The sequence below is a fragment of the Nelumbo lutea genome, chromosome 4 (assembly GCF_056320005.1).
Source record: "Nelumbo lutea isolate HS-2025 chromosome 4, American lotus-T2T, whole genome shotgun sequence".
NCBI classification, from domain to species: Eukaryota; Viridiplantae; Streptophyta; class Magnoliopsida; order Proteales; family Nelumbonaceae; genus Nelumbo; species Nelumbo lutea.
The window spans coordinates 43,217,760-43,236,808 of record NC_142687.1 but is presented as its reverse complement, the minus strand read 5'-3'; the positions used below and the strand labels follow the sequence as shown (position 1 = coordinate 43,236,808).

Sequence of the window (19,049 nt, the reverse complement as noted above, 5' to 3'; positions counted from 1 at the left end):
GATTAGATGAAAAACCAGAAAAGCCAAACAGCTGAAAAGATTGGTGAAGATGGAGAGAGAGAGCTGGCGGCAAGGAGATTAGAGGATGAGAGGTTCGAACTAATCTCTCTCTCTAACATTCTAATACAATTTTATTAAGTTAATTCTTGAATAATTACAAGAGAGGCCTGTAGAGAAGATGAGCCGAATGGCCCATAGGCTGTTATTGTATGTTATCTCTATGTTCTTCTCTGTAATGGGCCTTATTCTGGGCCCATACTCTTTTATGTTCCTCTTTTTGTAATTTCTTGTCCAACTAAGGACCTCTCTTGTAATTACTAAAAGATTAACTTAATAAAAGTGTATTAGAGAGTTAGAGGGTGGTTAAGTTCGAAACTCTCATCCTCTAACTCTCCTTGCCGCAACTCTCTCTTCTTCTCTAATCTCTCTTGCTAGTCTCCTTTGTTTCAAACACAGTCCCTACTTCTAAGACTGTTTTCAACTTGGTATCAGAGCAGGCCACTGCTTGGCGTGTCCCTCATGTGGTTCTAGTCCAGCCAACTACATGAGGAGGTTCTAGGGCTGAGAGTTTACGGTCATCCGCCTGATTCTTGGAGGTCATTGGAGGGTTCCCAAGCTTCTACACACTTGGAGAAGGGTTCGGTGGCCAGGAAGAATCAGAGAACAAGTTGCTTTGCCTAATTTAAAATCAGAGAAAAGGGTTTTTCGAAGTCATCCTAGAGGACAAGTGTTCGGCCTGGTTTATTGTACAAACCAGAGACTCTCTTACTGTAAGTCTTTGCTAAGTTGTTTCTAGGTTAATTTTTCACTATTCAGGTCTGTTAAAAGGGCCGAAGTTTCCTTGAAAACAGTGCTACTATTCGGCTATCCTCTGGTCTGACTTAATCCAGAGATTTCTGGGTTGTTTTTTATCTCTTTTCTGAACTGTCAAGTAGCCAAAATACCCCTAGAATCATTGCTACTGAGACTGCATCATTCGGCCACTGTTGCTGGACTGCTCCTACCCAGAAATTTCTGGGTTGTTTTTGGAGGTCCTATTCGGCTGATTATTGGGTTGGGAAGTTGCTGAGACTATTAAAACTAAGAGGTACTAGTCTCATCTTCATTCCAGCCCCTTCTTGAAGGCTGAAACAGTAAACAATACCCTATACTTTGAAGGATGAAACAGTAAACAGTGGGTTGTTAAGTATTGCACACTGAGTGTTCGACAGAAGGTCTCTCAAGGACTGTATTTCTTTTGCCTTCCTCTTGGGACATCGACTGTTAGAATCAGAAATATCTTGTGTTTGGAGGTTGCTGGGTGTCTTTTGGAGGCTGAAACAGAAAAGAAAAGAATTATCACCGAACTTTGCATGATGGATTTCTCAAACTTTGAAAACAAGAATACTGCTGAATATGGGCAGATGTTGGGAACCCCAACCGATTCTATGCTAGCTGTAACTATAGTCAAGCTTGATGGGACCAATTACTTAGCTTGGTCACAATCAGTGAAAATCCATATTTGTAGCAAGGGAAAATGGGGTTTTATTTCTGGGAGCAAGAAAGCTCCTCCAGAGGATGATCCATCTTATGAGAGATGGGTACAAGAAAACCACACTGTGATTGGGTGGCTTGTGAACTCAATGAAGCCACAGATCAATCAACATTATCTGTGGATGAATTCGGCTAAAGAGATATGGGATAGTGTTGCAGAGACTTATTCCCAGAAGTTGAATGTTGCTAGATCTTACAAACTGAGAAGTGATGTGAAAAATCTAAGACAGGGGGAGAAGTCACTTGCAGCATACTTCTCAATCTTAAAATCTATATGGCAAGAGATTGATTTGATAGAGGCCGTGACTTGGGATACCCCTAAGGATGCTGAAACATACAGGAAATTGGTTGAACGGAATAGGGGGTTTGAGTTCTTGACAGGGCTGAATTCCGAATATGATATTACAAAGCAAAACATCTTGTCTAAGGAAGATGTTTCATTGTCACAAGCATATACTCTGGCCAGCAGTGAAGAAAGTAGAAGGCAAGTGCTGGTTCAAGGAGTTGGTATTAATGATCATTTTGCAAATATGGGAATTAAACCCAAAGGGGTTACAGAAGCTCACAGTGGCTCAGGAAGGAAAGAAGTGGTGTGTGAATATTGTAAGAAACCAAAACATTCAAAGGACAAGTGCTGGAAGTTGCATCCCAATCTTGTACCTATCAGATTCCAGAAGAAGAATGATAGTAGAAAGACAGGAAGTGCACATGCAGCCACAGGCACAGATACAGAGGTTGAATCTACCGGTGCACAGTTGGCAGCCATGAAAGCTGAATATGAGAAGTTTGGAAAGATGATCAGTCAGCTTGAAGGTGCATCTTCATCATCCATCCCTTCTGGAAGTCTAGCCACCATTGCCTTTGCTCACTCAGGTATAAGGGCTTCTGATCACATGACCCCTTGGATCATAGACTCAGGTGCTTCTGATCACATGACCAACCTTTCCACTTTATTTGTTTCATGACTTACTTCCTGGCCAGGACAAAATCACCTTAGCTGATGGTTCTCTTGCCCCTATTTCCGGCCAGGGAACTGTCAAGGCTACAAACTCCTTACTCTTACCTTCCACTCTTCAGGTGCCTAAATTAAATACAAATTTGTTATCTGTAAGTAGCCTGACCAAATCATTGAATTGTTGTGTAACCTTTTTTCCCTTCTCACTGTGTGTTTCAGGACCCGAAGTCTCAGAAGGTGATTGGGAGTGGCCATGAAGCGAATGGAATATACTTGCTTGACACCCCTAGCCAATGCTGTGATCATCCCAAGAATGTTGCTTTTGGTTCTACCTTTCCAGAGTCTATTAGTCAAATTATGTTGAGTCATTGTCGGTTGGGTCATTTACCTTTTTCTGCTTTAAGCCATTTGTTTCCAAAACTATTTAAGGAAGTCAGTGTGTCCAGTCCCAATTGTGAGTCCTGTCAGTTGTCAAAGCATTGTAGAAAAAATTACCCTATGAGAAATAAAAGATCCTCTTTTCTTTTTCATATTGTGCACTCTGATGTGGGGGGTCCATACCATTTATCCTCTATGGGGGGTTACAGATATTTTATCTTGTTCATTGATGACTTCTCTAGATTCACCTAGATATACTTAATGAAATCCCGGGATGAAGTCCCAAGACTTGCGAGGCAATTTCATGAGCTTGTTCTAACTCAATTTGGTACCAGAATTAAGGTTTTCAGATCTGACAATGCAAAAGAGTACTTTGAGAAGAGTTTATCCTTGTATCTTTCGGACATGGGGGTTATTCATCAAAGCTCCTGTGTTAGAACCCCTGAACAAAATGGAATTGCTGAGAGGAAAAATAGACATATTGTTGAAGTTGCAAGGAGCCTTTTGTTTGCCTCACATGTTCCCACAAGATTTTGGGGTGATGATGTACTTATTGCTACCTATCTCATAAACCGTATGCCTTCCAGGGTTCTAGGGTTTAAATCCCCCATCAATCTTCTTCATCCAGACAAGGATCTCTTCCCAATTCCTCTTCGTGTGTTTGGCTGTACCTGCTATGTTCACATTCCAAGTGTGCAAAGACACAAGTTTGAACCGAAAGCCCACAAATGTATCTTCCTTGGTTACTCCCCCACACAAAAGGGTTATTGCTGTTTTGATCCAAAGACTGGCACCCGACATGTCTCTATGGATGTTACCTTTAATGAACTTTTTCCTTTTTATAGTTCCTCTCAGGATGGACTTTGTCCACAGGGGGAGAGTCTGTCACAAGTTTTTGCTCTTCCTCTTCCTATCCCAGTTGAGTCTCTTGACAAACCTGTATCCTCACCAAATGAGTCAAAGGAGGATCAATCACTTCATACCTCTTGTCCAAGGGACCCTATTTCTTTACCCCCTCGCCCTATCCATAATCCCAAAGTGTATCAAAGGCAGAGATCCAAGAATGAGCAAGTGGTTTCCCTTACAACAGATGAAGCTCATACATTCCCAATCACAAATGAGATAACAGGTACTGCTTCAACTCCTTTAGAATCATCTTTTCCAGACCTTGATGTCCCCATTGCTGTTAGGAAAGGGAAGCGGAAATGTACTGCACACTGCATTTCCAAACACCTTTCTTATGACCTGCTTTCTCCTTCATACTTTGCCTATCTCTCTTCTGTTGCTTCTAACCCCATTCCTAGGTCTGTCTCATAAGCTCTTGGGATTCCAGAATGGAGAGATGCCATGGAAACCGATATGGATGCTCTACATGCAAATGGTACTTGGGAGGTGGTGGATTTGCCTGAAGGGAAGGATCCGGTTGGGTGCAAGTGGGTTTTCACCATTAAATACAGGGCTGATGGAACTATTGAGAGGTACAAGGCTAGGCTTGTTGCAAAAGGGTATACATAGACATATGGGATTGACTACCTGGAGACTTTTGCCCCTATTGCCAAGATGACATCTGTGAGGGTCCTTTTATCTCTGGCAGCTCACTTTGATTGGCCTCTCTATCAGTTGGATGTAAAAAATGCATTCCTGAATGGTGACTTACATGAGGAAGTCTACATGCGCCTTCCCCAGGGATGTATGGGAAAGATATGCAAGGAAAGGTATGCAGATTGAAGAAATCTCTTTATGGTCTCAAACAATCTCCTAGAGCCTAGTTTGACAGATTTAGCGCTGCACTTGTTAAATTCGGCTATGTTCAGACACAGTCGGATCATACTCTGTTTGTGAAGAGAAGTAGATCCTTGGCAGTGTATCTCATTGTGTATGTTGATGACATTATAGTGATTGGTGATGATGCCTCAGGCATTCTGGCTCTTAAGTCTTTCCTCCGTACAGAATTTGAGATTAAGGATCTGGGGGAGTTGAGATACTTCCTTGGCATAGAAGTTGCCAGATCCAAGGATGGGATCCTTATTTCCCAAAGGAAATATGTTGATTTATTGTCTGAAACTGGAAAACTGGGTGCAAGACCAACTGCAACTCCCAATGATATGAGTCACAAACTTTTAGCTACATATGGAACTCTGTTGGAAGACAAAGGGGTTTTTCAGAGACTTCTTGTTAAGCTCCTGTACCTGTGTATGACTATACCAGACATTGCGTATGCTGTCAGTTGCATTAGCCAATTCATGCATGCTCCTAGAGATACTCATATGGCAGCAGCAGAACGGATTTTGTGCTATCTGAAAGGCTCTCCAGGGAAAGGAATCCTATTTACCAAGCATGACCACTTGAAACTTGAAGCCTATACTGATGCTGATTGGGCTGGAAATATGGATGACAGAAGATCTACTTCAAGATATTGTAGTCTGGTGACTGGTAACGTTGTCTCTTGGAGGAGTAAGAAACAATCTGTTGTGGCTAGATCTTCTGCAGAAGCAGAGTATAGGGCCATGGCACATGGGGTCTCGGAATTGTTGTGGCTAAGGTCCTTAATGGAAGAACTTGGGATTGATCATGACAGACCCATGATGTTGTATTGTGATAATCAGGCTGCCATCAACATTGCTCACAACCCGGTACAACATGATCGAACCAAACATATTGAAGTTGATAGACATTTTATCCGAGAAAGAGTCTCCTCCGGAGAAGTGTGCCTTCCATTCGTTACCTCTGAAGGCCAATTGGCAGACTTTCTCACCAAAGGCATCTCCAAGGCAAGACTTCATCATGACACTGGCAAGCTGGGCATGATTGACATCTATGCTCAGCTTGAGGGGGAGTGTAGAGAAGATGGGCCGAATGGCCCATATGTTGTTACTATATGTTATCTCTATGTTCTCTGTAATGGGCCTTATTTTGGGCCCATACACTTTTATGTTCCTCTTTTTGTAATTTCTTGTCCAACTAAGGACCTCTCTTGTAATTACTAAAAGATTAACTTAATAAAAGTGTATTAGAGAGTTAGAGGGTGGTTAAGTTCGAAACTCTCATCCTCTAACTCTCCTTGCCGCAACTCTCTCTTCTTCTCTAATCTCTCTTGCTAGTCTCCTTTGTTTCAAACACAGTCCCTACTTCTAGGACTGTTTTCAACTAGGCCCTTGGTTGGGCAAGAAGTTACAAAAACACAGCATAAAAGAGGATGGGCCCAGAATAAGGCCCATTATAGAAAAGAACATAAATATAACATAGAATAACAGCCTATGGGCCATTCGGCCCATCTTCTCTACACACTCTATAGCCTGATAATGATCCAATTCTTTCCATATGGAAGTAAGGGCTGAATAATAGGAAGACAAACTACGATTTCCCTATTTACAAGTTGAGGATTCAACTTGCAACTGGTAAACCTTGGCCTAATGCCTTTGCTCAGAATAGGTAGTTTTGGCCTGTTTCCATATCTCACTAGTGGTGTCAGCCCACATAAAGTTCTTCTTCACATCAGGTTCCATGGCTGCAAGGAGCCAAGACATCACCATACTGTTTTCTTGGTCCCACCTATCATGTTCAGCTGTCTCACTCTTGGGTTCTTTCACCCTTCCATTTATGTAACCAGCTTTTCCCCTTGCCGTTACATAAAGTTTTACACTTTTAGCCCACTCCAAGTAGTTTAAACCATTTAAAGGGGTAATGGGCATGGGAAACACCATGCTTTCACCTCCCATACCAGCTGTGTTTGCCATAGAGTACTGCTGAAATCAGACCAAATCTCACACAACTACACAACAACCACAAACAGAATACCAACCCTCAAGAAATTTACTACTGGGATGTGGAAAAGAAAACAAAAAACTGCTGAAATCAACTCTATGATGGTTCGGTCATTAAACCAGCCCGGTAATCAGTCTAACACCAGCCAAGGCAGACATTAGAACAGTAACTATCAGTCCGACTACAGCCTATACAGTCTAACAATCCAGCATCCAAACAAACGTATAGAACCAAGGAATAAGGCCTTTACACCATTGGCCAAAAAACAAAAAAAACAAGAACACATACCCTGTCCAGCACCTGTATGAAGGTGCCAACCAGAAACTGACTTCACAGCATCGAACAGAGAAGAAAGGGAGTCTCTTTCTGCATCGCCCTTCTTCAACTAGGGTTTCCTTGATATTACGACCAAGGAAGAACCCAAAGGAAGAGCCGCAAGTAGTCTGCTAGGGTTTCTCTATCTTCCAAGTCCAAGAAATCAAAGAAGGAAAAGAGGATGAAGCAGGTTCAAATAGGAGAGACCGAAATTCTTTTATAGCCCAGAACGTTGCTCTGATACCATGTAATCATTCATGGAGAGAAAGACGAGAGAGAAAAAGAAGTAGAGGAAGATATGATTGAGAGAAAAAGAAAAAACCACCTCTGGCTGCCGTCAGTTCATTATTTATATTAACCTAATATAAAAAGAATAGAAATTACAAATATGCCCCTGGCGGCACTCCCTAGAAACAAACTAATAAGAAAGAAAGAAAATAACTAAATGACAGCATCTTAAACCCACTAACAGCAACTATAAAATAACAATCAAATAATCCTCACAACAAGAGTTAGCCAAGGAGGATATTTTTGTACTTTTACCTCTTGCTGTATTTTATTTTATCTTGTACACTATTTCTTCTCTTCTACACTAAGGACAATTTGGTCCTTTTACAGTCTAATATAAATATCTTTATTAGGGTGTTGATCTCTCCAAGGGACACACCGACAAATCTGTTGTTGTCTCTCCTTTTTCCTGGGTTTACAGACTTAGATCAGTGGCAAATCTTTCTATATAGCCCTCTGTACAACATCTCAATGTACTCAGCTGGATGTATGTCTTGAAAGTATATTTCAATACAATACAACACCTTTATCAAAAAAACAAAAAGTATAGATTGGTGGCACCAATCCTTATTTTATTAGACTGAAAATAATGTACGATGAAATGACTAAATTACCCCTGCATCACTAAAATTATAGATTACCACATCAACAAAGGGCTTTCTCCTTGTCTGAACAAAGAATATGACCAAATTAGAGTTCATATCCTAGGCAATAGCTCTACCAATTTTATTTGCAATTTAGAATCCCTAAAACATTCCTGTTCAGTTATCTCAAGGCTATCATTTTCTTGCCAAAATGATTTCTAGGTAGAGAAATAAAGATGCAATGATTTCTCCTCTAGTAACTTACAAGTCCAGAAAAACCAAGAATATAGTACCTTACAAGTCCAGGAATATGGTACCTTACAAGTCGAAAAAAACCAAGAATGCTCTCCCCAAAGAAACCCTAGGTAACACCAATAAAGGGCAGCACTAGAATCAAGGGGAGAAGAGGTTGGTACTTGCTCCCTGCTTCACAGAAGATCACAAACAAATTCCTCAAGCCAAACAGTCACAGAAAAGGTCTTCCATTCTGAAAATGCTCTCAACACTCAGCTATCCCACCAAGGACTATTTGAGAAAGAGTCTAAATAAATAGTGTGCTAGCACTATTGAACTATATTTTGGAGTGTTTTCCCAAATCCAGTGCCAAGGATGATACTGCCCTGAAGACTGGCAAATCAAATACTAATGATCAGGCAAATCCAGTGATATCTATATGACATCTTCCTAGGCATCAAACAACCCATATGGGTTGTTGATCCTTGATCCACATGAGATTTACCTAAAATAAATAAGAAAACTCAACAAGAAATTTGCTCTGATTCGAAGGTGTATTTTCTAGATTTAATTTATAGAGAAACAACAGAGAAGAAATAAAAGAGGAAAGAAGAGAGAGAAGGGGAGAATACACCAACTTTTAGAGAAAAAAGGTTGAGAAATCAGCCCTTTCTATTGTTATTTGTACCACATAATATAGAAAACAAATTACAAAAATATTCATGTGTAATCAAGGATAAAACAAGACATAAATACCCCAATATAATCAATATGTCAAAACTGTTGATTGGTAGTGATTAGGCTAAATAACAAATCCTGAGATCAAACAAAGCAAAAATAATATGCCTTCTCTGTTGCAAATTTTATTAGGTGAAAAGAATCATAAGATTTATATCTTTCACAAAACATAATAAAAATGAGCAACATCTATAGATTGACTTAAAGATATAAGAAGCACCTGAAAACCCCAAAACAAGGAATATATATATCTTGTAATGATACTGGATTTCCTTGAAATATTAACAGCTTGTTTGTAGATTCCATAATCAAAAGTACTATCTTTGGAAAAACAACTGCTTGCATTAATATTTTTTTTCCATTTGTCCCATTCTTGTATTGGCTCCTTTTTTGGATCACCACGCCCACAGTCTATGAATTCCCTACAATAACCAACTCGAGAAGGATTCCCCGTTCCATAAGCATCACAGGCATCTCGAAGGCATTGATTAACCCGCTGACAAAAAAATATTAAGGTCTTAAATCAATATACCAATTTATGCACATGTTCATAATAATTAAAATAAGTTATTGTCAATCATCTATGAATCAAAACAAAGTATAGAAATAACATGCAAACAAATAGCACATGGAAAATTGGAAATGGAACAAATATAGAGCTATACATTTCAAACGCATTAGGGTTTCATGGTAAGATCTAAAAGAGAATGCAATGGATGAGAACAACATACTGTATTTTCCGTATGTACAGCTTGGTCCATGTATTCTGTTGAAACATTCAAATTTGTAGGTGTTAAGGGGAATAGATTTCTTGTATTTGGGGAAGTAGGATAGCTTAGTATTTCCTTTCTTTTATTAAGGGTACTCCTGTCCAAAATTTATCATAAACAGGTATTTTTGTAAACACATTCTATTTACACTAGTTGGTGTGTATTTTTGGGTGACTCTTTCATTTCTTGAAAGTGTAAAAAGCAGTCTACAGTTTCTAAATCCTCTATTGAAGCTAAATATAAGGCTATTTCCTATGTTTGCAGTGGCAATGTTTGCTTCAAGGCTTTTTGGTCATCTTAATCTCCCATCTCCAGTTCCTCTCTTTGCTAACAATCTCGGTGTCATCAAGGTTGCTTCTAATCAGTGTTCCATGAGCACAGAAAGCATCCCAAAGTTGATTGTCACATTATTAGAGATCTCCTCCTTGTGGGTATAAATCAATCTAGGGTTTGTTTGTAGAGAGAAGAAAAAAAGAAGAGAGGAGAGGAGAGAGATTGCCAAATGAGAGGTGTGTTACTGTTCACACCCTCAAAACTGATATTTCTATTTTGAGGGAAAATTACAAGAAAGCCCTCACTTGGGCACCCAAATACAAATAAATAATGAAAAGACCAAGAAAAACCCTCCCGAGCATTCTCAAGACACCCCCTCAAGCTGAGCATATATGTCAATCATGCCCATCAAGCTGAGCATATATGTCAATCATGCCCAGCTTGACAAGGTTCTTGACAAACTTTGGATGATGAACAACATTAGCAAGGAAATCAGCAAGTTGGTCTTCCAACCTTACAAAAGGAAGGCAAATTCTCTATTAGTAATCCTTTCTTTGATAAAGTGTTTGTCTTCCAACTTTACAATAGGATTGTGAGCAATGTTTTACAGCTACTTGATTGTCACAATATAATCTCATTGGAGTATCAGCCTGTATACCTATCTCAGTCAATAAGGTCTTCAACTAGAGTAGTTCAGACACCCTATGAGCCATTGTCTTGTATTCAGCCTCAGCACTAGAATGAGCAACAACTAATTGTTTCTTACTTTTCCATGAAACCACCTTTCCTCTAACTAAGACACAGAAACCAGATGTAGATCTTTTATCATCAATGGACCAACCCCAATCTGCATTTGTGCAAGCCTCAATCTTTAGGTGACCATGATTGGAGTATAACATTCCTTTACTAGGACACCCTTTCAAATAAGCTAAAATTCTATTAACTATTTGTATGTGAGATGTTCTAGGTTCATGCATATGTTGGCTAACCACTCTAACAACATAAGATATGTCAAGACTAATTAAACAAAGATACATGAGACAACCTACCAATATCTAATGTATCTCTCTATCTAGAAGAACTTCTTCAACAACACACAACTTGTGGTTAGGATCAATTGGTGTTTCAACAAGCTTGCACCCCAATTTTGCAAGTTCATGGAGCAAGCCAAGAACACACTACCTTTGTGAAAGAAAGATTCCCTTCTTAGCTCTTGTAACTTTAATGTAAGAAATCATTTGAGATAACCAAGATCTTTAGTCTCAAATTCAAGCAAGGAAGGATTTTAACTAAGAGATACATGTAATGTCATCACCCGTCACAACAATGTCATCAACAATGTATTTCTACCAATAACTCTTCTTATAAACAAGGTATAGTTTACCTAAGATTAAGAGAACACGATCTCTAATATAGCATTTCTAAATTTGTCAAACCAAGCTCCGGCTTATACCAGATTGGACCTAAGTGCAAGTGGGAGCTGTTAGACAATGTATGCCCTTAGCTCCAATTAGATTTATGTACATTATGACATTTATTGTAAATAAATAAAGTACATATTTGATTCATGTTATTGTGATGTGTTTCTATGCAATACCCTTAAACTGGACACTTATGAGACTCGTGTTAGTTTAGAATGTTCACAGTCGTTGGATAAGTCTGGGGAGATTTATCCTGCTAAGGCTGACACTGATGTGCCGCCAAGTGTTGGGGTGGCCTATCTTAGCTGCCAGGGTGAGACCCGAGGTACATGCAGTGTAGGTTTACTTGAAACCCTGAACCGGACCAGAATTCCAGTATTACCCTGGACCTTGGTGATTAGTGGGCAAAACTGGAAAGTTACACCTGACCCCTAGACTCGATTATGATACTGCACTAGGTGTCAGAATGGGCTGTCTTTGATATGCCAATCAGTGAGATCCTTAAAGGGGGTCAAAACCTGGGTATGTTGGGACAATCCGAGAATTCATCTGAGTGGGTGATCATAGTAACAAGATCAGCCCCTTTGTCGGACAAAGGTAATGATCGGGGATGCACTCTCTTTGATGGAAACCAAGACTGCTGGCAGCCGATTTCAATCGTTGAAATTTGTTTTGCAAAATATATTTGTATACAGATATACATATATATATATATTACGGTTTCAAAATGTTTGCAAAAGGTTTTAATTCCCGGGATCCATGTGAGCAGAGAGTGCAACTCTGTTCCTTGCAACCGAGGGAGAGGTCTTCTCTTGTCGGGCAGTGTTTGATCATTATGGGCTGAGAGGTTAAGTGTAAGACCATTGAGGGTAATACCTGATAGGCTAATCTTGCATCTACCCACAGTCCCTGGGTTTTTGTAAGGTGGCTTGTCCCAGGGACCACTTAGTGTAAGTGTTGGGCCCATTAGGAGTCCATGTGATGGGCTTCAGGGGGTTCACTTTTCAGTGAATTCGGCCAAGCCTTGTAATAGAGGTTGGGCTGACCCATGTAGCTGATGTGTAGATCAATGTTTGGGTCCCACGCCATACAAAGAAGCCCAACTGTGCAGTAGTTTGGAAGGTTAATGAGCAGATAGACTTATTGGGCCTAAAGCCCATTTTGAACTGGTTTAGTTGGACTAATTAAATAGGGGCGGATTTGGGATTGGATCAGCAGATAGGATAGGGTCTTACCCTATCCACTCAGAGAGTCCAGATCTGAATTTGGATTCGGAAACCTACTCCAGTTGCCACCTACTGCCAGTTCGATCTCCAGTTTTGTAGGAGCGATCAAGAATAGTTCTTGATATCAGTCTTTGGAGAAAGGCTGATCTGAAGTCATGCTCACCGCCTCCATCGAATTCTTGTTGAAGGATTCGGTTCTTGGGAAGAACACTGTTGATTCTACTCCACCCTACAATGTGTCATCTTCAATAGGAGCAGTCTTTGGAGACTTCTTTGGGTGTGAACACCTTCGTTGGAGGATATTGTTTCTTTGTATCAGGTATATCCCTCTCCTATTGTTTTGGTTCAGATCTGGTTCGGTTCTTGGTTCAAGATTGATCCTTGAAAAATGCAGTTTTTCTAAAATAGGGAATGTGATTCCCAGATAGGAGAGAGAGAAATTTTTGTAATTTCGCCCTACCTTCCTGTAGGGTTCGGCTATCCATATGATGGATCTCTCACTCCTTCATTCTACACATCCATTTGATATAAAGGCCAAGAGTAGTGGGTAGCAAGAGACATGATCATCCAAATAAAGTCCATTTTAGCAACTGGAGCAAAGGTTTTCAAATAATCAATAACAAAGGTCTGAATGTATCCTTTGGCCACAAGTTGAACCTCGTACCCCTCAATTGAACCATCTGCCTTATGCTTTGTTGGTTCAATTGGTTTAATGTTTATGTTAGTCTTATTTATGTTTTAAGTTCTTAGTTATTGGGCCTTAGTTATTGGCCTAAACTTGTTTTATTCTTTTTTTGTGTCTAGGTGTCCCATCACTAATTAGGGGCATTCTAGTCCATTCTTGTTCCATTACTTTGTAAACATCTATATAAGATTATAGGGCCGACCGAAGTGAGATGGCCGCCATTCTCAAATCTCCTTCTTTTCTTCTTCTTATTCTTCTTCTTCGGCTGCTGTTCTCTAGCAAACATGGTATCAAAGCACTGATCGGTCTGATTGGTTACAGCCGCCTCTTTTCTCCACTTCTCTATTCCTTCTTTTTCTATATCTCTCTCCTATCTCGGCCACTGTGAAGAAAACCTAGGGCTGACCGTAGAACACAGCAAGGTCTGTATCTAGGGTTTCCCTTGGTTGTAGGGCCCAAGGGGAGTTTGTTCCAAAAGTTGATGCCCTACTAGAAATCCTGCAGCAGGTAGTAGCCATTCGGCTGCTAAGAGAGATCTGTGTGGAACAGATCTAGGTGGAAGGACTGAGTTAGACAGTCCTAGTACAGATCGTAAGGGTGGTAACAATCTACGACAGCAGAAGACAAAGCCCAGACCAGTCCAGAAGTGTTCAGCACAGTGCAGGGGTGCATTGTTCTTGGTTTCAGACCTGTTATTAGGGGTTCTCAGACTTGTAACAGCTTCGGTAAGTCAGAAATTGTGTTCTTTGTACTGAGTTTTCAATTGTGATCACTGTAAAAGGAAGGAGATGTCTTCAATATCGGGAGAAGTGTCTTCTAGGGATAATAGAACTGGTGGGAGGTCTTCTAATCTGGGAAACCCAAATCTGCACAGCTTGTAGATCACCAGTGTATTGTTGGATGAATATAACTTCAGAGAATGGTCTATTTCAGCCATGCTCTTCATTACTTCCCGGGAACTTACGGGTTATTTAGATGGACAGAAGCAGGAACCTGAAGTGGGTAGTGTGGAGTACGCAATATGGCCTAAGGAAAATGCCACTGTTATGTCCTGGCTGCTTGCTTCGATGACTCCAAGAATGGCCAGGTCTGTTCAACACTTTCCCACTACTGCTAAGATTTGGGAGAAAGTGTCTAAAACTTATGGATAGAGAAAGAACAATGCAAGAATCTATAGGCTAAACCAAGACATTGCTGCATTGAGACAAGGAGATGTGACAATTGCAACTTATTTTGCAACCCTAGAAGGACTATGGGAAGAACCTGATCATCATCTTATTCTAGGTTGCGAGAATGTAAGAGACAAGGAGAGGCATGATAAACAAATTGAAGAAGGTAGAGCCTTCAAGTTCTCGGCTGGCTTAGACCCAATGTATGAGAGCATAAGGTCTCAAATTTTGAGAAGGGATGAAATGCCAGATTTACACCATGTCTACTATCGAGTAAGGAATGAAGAGGTTAGGAGGAAAGAGATGCAACTTGACACTCAAATACAGCCTGTTGAACATTCAGCCTTGATTTCTTCATACCAAAAGGGGAGCAAGCATTCGGACAAGAGGCATCTTAAGTGCACTCATTATGGAGGTGAAAGGCATGTAAAAGAGACTTGTTGGGTTCTTTATCCTCATCTGAAACCAGCTGCGTTAAGGAAAGACAATAAGCCTCAGAGGAATCAAACAACAAGTGGGAACCTTGCTACTAGTCATAGTGGTGAGAGCTCGAAGAACACATCTACAGTTACACATCCTCCCATGGGACAAACTACTAATTCCCACACATCTGGGTCCTTGGATTTCACTGCTGATGAAATAGAGGTCCTTAGCCGGGCCTTAACCCGTCTAAGGACTAATTCCCTTGCTTCCACTTCTCTTGCCAGATCAGGTATTGTCTCTGCTTATAGTGCAATAGAGTCTACTTCTTGGATTATTGATTCCGGTGCAACTGATTACATGGCACACATGTCCTCTTTATTTTCTTCTTATCATTTGATGTCTGACCAAGATAAGATGAGAGTTGCTGATGGTTCTCTCTCCACCATCTCTAGGAAGAGGGGGTTGACCTAAGCAAGGACCTCTCTCTTAAATCTGTTCTACATGTTCCCAATCTTATTTCCAATCTCTCTTATCTGTTTCAAAGCTTACCAAGAATTTAAACTGTAGCATAACTTTCTTTCCTACTCATTGTGTCTTTCAAGACAGACTGACGAAGAGAATGATTGGGAGCGATCATGAGTGTGGAGGTCTCTACTATATTAATGCAGACATCAGTTCGGCCTTACAATCATCTGCTACCAATAGTCAGAATAATGAGGAGCCAATAGCTAGGTTACACTTGTGGCATGCTAGGCTAGGTCATTTACCTTTTTCGTCATTGCAAGGGTTGTTTCCTGAATTATTCAAGGGTATTTCAAGTCAATGTTTAGTTTGTGAAGTGTGTCAGTGGTCAAAACAATGTAGAACTCTTTATCCAATTTCTAGTAATGAATTTCAAGCTCCTTTTGATTTGGTCCATTCTGATGTTTGGGGCCCTTCACCTCTTGTTTTTGTAGATGGCTTTCGTTACTTTATCAGTTTTATTGATCACTATTCATGATGCACATGGATCTACTTGTTAAAAGGACGTGATGAAGTGCCACGGATAACCATGGCATTTTGTAAAATGATTGAAACTCAATTCGACAAGAAGATTAAGCAATTCCGTTCAGATAATGCTGCTAAATATTTTGAAAGATCCTTGAACCTGTTCATGGAGGATGCAGGCATGCTACACCAGTCATCATGTGCTAGTACACCTCAACAGAATGGGGTTGTTGAGTGCAAAAATAGGCACTTATTGGAGACCGCTCGAGCTTTACTATTTCAGCACAAGGTTCCCAAGCACTATTGGTCTCAAGCAGTCCTTACCGCATCATATATGATAAATCGGATGCCATCCAAGGTGTTGAGTATGAGAACTCCTTTTTCTGTCCTTTGCCCTAATCTTTCGAACTTTTCTCTTCCACCTAGAGTCTTTGGTTGTGTATGTTTTATTCATGTAAAGGATCCAAAGAAGACCAAGTTGGATTCTAGGGCTACGAAAGGAATCTTCCAAGGGTACTTTCCTACACGGAAGGGTTACAAGTGTAATGATCCCGTTACCAAGAAGAAATACGTCACAAAAGATGTGGTATTTTTTGAGTCTCAATCCTATTTTCATTCTTCCCAGAATCCTCTTCAGGGGGAGACTAGTGGGATGCAAGAGGATTCTTCTTCTCCCTCTTTTTTTGTGCCTCTTTCAGCCTCGGGCCTTCCATCTTCTCCTCCTGATCCTCCTAGTTGTAGCATCCCAGGTGAATCTAGTGAGGCTCCCATTGAACCTGTTACCACTCTTGATGCTGCAGATGTAACTGAGGACACTAGTAGGCAACAAAAATATATAAGAATCACCTACAACAAAAGGAAAAAAGACCCTCCAACTCATGGCAGCAACCAATCGGACTCAGATCAATCTGTCTCAACAACTCCAAGTAATCTTATCACTCGTACTTCTGATTTGAATCTCCCTATTGCTCTTCCTAAGTCTACCCGTTCTTGTACTATCCAACACCCCATTGCTGAATATGTTTTTTACTCAAGTTTATCTCCTCGTTATTATTCCTTTGTGCATGCTATCTCTTCCGTGCATGTCCCTACTAGGTACTCAGAGGCAGTGTCTGATCCAAGATGGAGAGAGGCTATGAATGAAGAAATGAAAGCCTTAATGAAAGCCGGGACTTGGGAATTAGTGGACCTACCAGAAGGGAAGAACACTGTGGGATGCAAGTGGGTGTTCATTGTGAAGCATAGGGAGGACGGGTCCATTGAAAGATACAAAGCCAAGCTAGTGGCAAAGGGGTTTACTCAAAAGGAAGGGATTGACTACAAGCATAGGGAGGACGGGTCCATTGAAGCATGACTGACATCCATGCTTAGCTTGAGGGGGAGTGTTGGTTCAATTGGTTTAATGTTTATGTTAGTCTTATTTATGTTTTAAGTTCTTAGTTATTGGGCCTAAACTTGATTTATTCTTTTTTTATGTCTAGGTGTCCCATCACTAATCAGGGGCATTATAGTCCATTCTTGTAACATTACTTTGTAAACATCTATATAAGATTATAGGGCCGGCTGAAGTGAGATAGCCACCATTCTCGAATCTTCTTCTTCTTCTTCTTCTTCTTCGGTTGCTGTCCTCCAGCAAACATGCTTAATAGTGTACACCCACTTGAACCCAACAAGAATCTTATCCATGGGACATGGAACAATCTCCCAAGTCTAGTTCTTTATTTGGGCCTCCATCTCTTGGTAAATACCTTCCTTCTAGTGAACAAACTACACTGCTTCTATAACATAGCAAAGGATGGACACATAAGAAATGGCAAAACTATAGGCACAATAAAAAGGTGAGAGAACATTATAAGACACACAGTAATAGGATGCTTTTTATAAGTCATATTTCCTTTATGCATGGCATTAAGAAAATCAATGTTAGGATCAATAATAGAGGGTTTGTTTGGCAAGTCTTTTTCAAAAGATCTTCCAGAAGATCTGACAGTCAAAAGACAGTGTAAGCTTTTACATAATGATCTTGGTAGTCCACAGACTGTTTGGTTGGAAGTGTGTCTTTCCACGTGAAAGCGAGAATTGAGCAGGCAAAGAAAGGCGAAAAGCTTCATTTCTTGCTTCTGAAATAAGCTTGAATCGAGCTTCTCGTGTCTTTTCGAGGTGTGGTCTTTCGGTGGAAAGATCTTCCTCCAACCAAAATGGAGGAAGACTGAAATGCGGGCTGCTAGGCTTCTAAAAAGCCAACAAGCCGCATAGAAAGACATGCCAAATGGGGCCATAATTATTAGGGGATTCAAGATTACCTAATTCTAGTATATCAGATTGTGATGGGAATTCAGCTTCAGGAGACACCCTCTTATTGCACTTGATGAAGAACTATTGCTAGGACCGAGGACAACACACAAGAGGAGGACGAAGAGAAGGAATATCATCACTATAAAGATAAGGAGGAGGTACAAGGCTAGGAATAGGAAGACAAAATGGAGTCTAATCTTCACTTGAATTCTCACCCTAAAGAGAAGGACGAGATGATTGGAAAAAGGGGGGGATCCATAAAAGTAACATCCTTAGAAACATCTCTCTTTCCAAAGAGAAGATCAAAACATTTATAGCCACTATTGGCATACATTGATAGACAAATGTATGCCTTTAGCTCCAATCAGATTGATGTACAAATACATTTATTGTAAATAAATAAAAGTACATTATTTTTTCATGTTGCCATTGGTATGTTTCTATGAAATTATCCCTTAAATTGGACACTTATGAGACTCATGTTAGTTTAGAATGTTCTCATCCATTGGATAGACTTGGGGAGTTTATCCTACCAAGGCTGACACTAATGTGCTGCCAAAGAAGTTGGGGCAAGTTGTCTAAGTTGCTAGGGTTAGACCTGAAGCACATGTAGTGTGTGTTTGGTTGAAACACTAAACCTGGACCATTTTCCAGTTAAGCCCTGGACCTTGGATATTGATGAGAAAAACTAGAAAGTTACACATAACCCCTAGACTTGATTATGGTACTGCACTAGGTATTAGATTGGACTATCTTCGATATGCCAATCAATGAGATCCTTTGTGGGTCAAAACCTGGGTATGTTGAGGCAGTTTGAGAATTCACTTAAGTGGGTGATCATAGTAATAGGATCGGCCCCTTTGTCAAACAAAATGAATGATCAGGACTTCACTCTCTCTGATGGAAACCTAAACTGACGAAAGTGGATTTCAACCGTGTTTGAGATTTGATTTGCAAAGTATATTATATGATATATATATATATATATATATATATATATTATGTTTTAA

General features: G+C 40.2%; 1 protein-coding gene across 2 annotated transcripts in view; it reads right to left on the bottom strand.

The window, feature by feature from the left end:
- LOC148855464 (putative cyclic nucleotide-gated ion channel 20, chloroplastic) overlaps nt 1–19,049 on the bottom strand; it is a 201,183-nt gene that overhangs the window by 95,249 nt on the left and 86,885 nt on the right. For both annotated transcript variants that reach the window (XM_088981877.1, XM_088981878.1), the window contains one exon: nt 9,011–9,286. In XM_088981877.1, the coding sequence (XP_088838003.1) occupies nt 9,011–9,286 (276 nt within the window). The remainder of the gene's footprint in view (nt 1–9,010; nt 9,287–19,049) is intronic.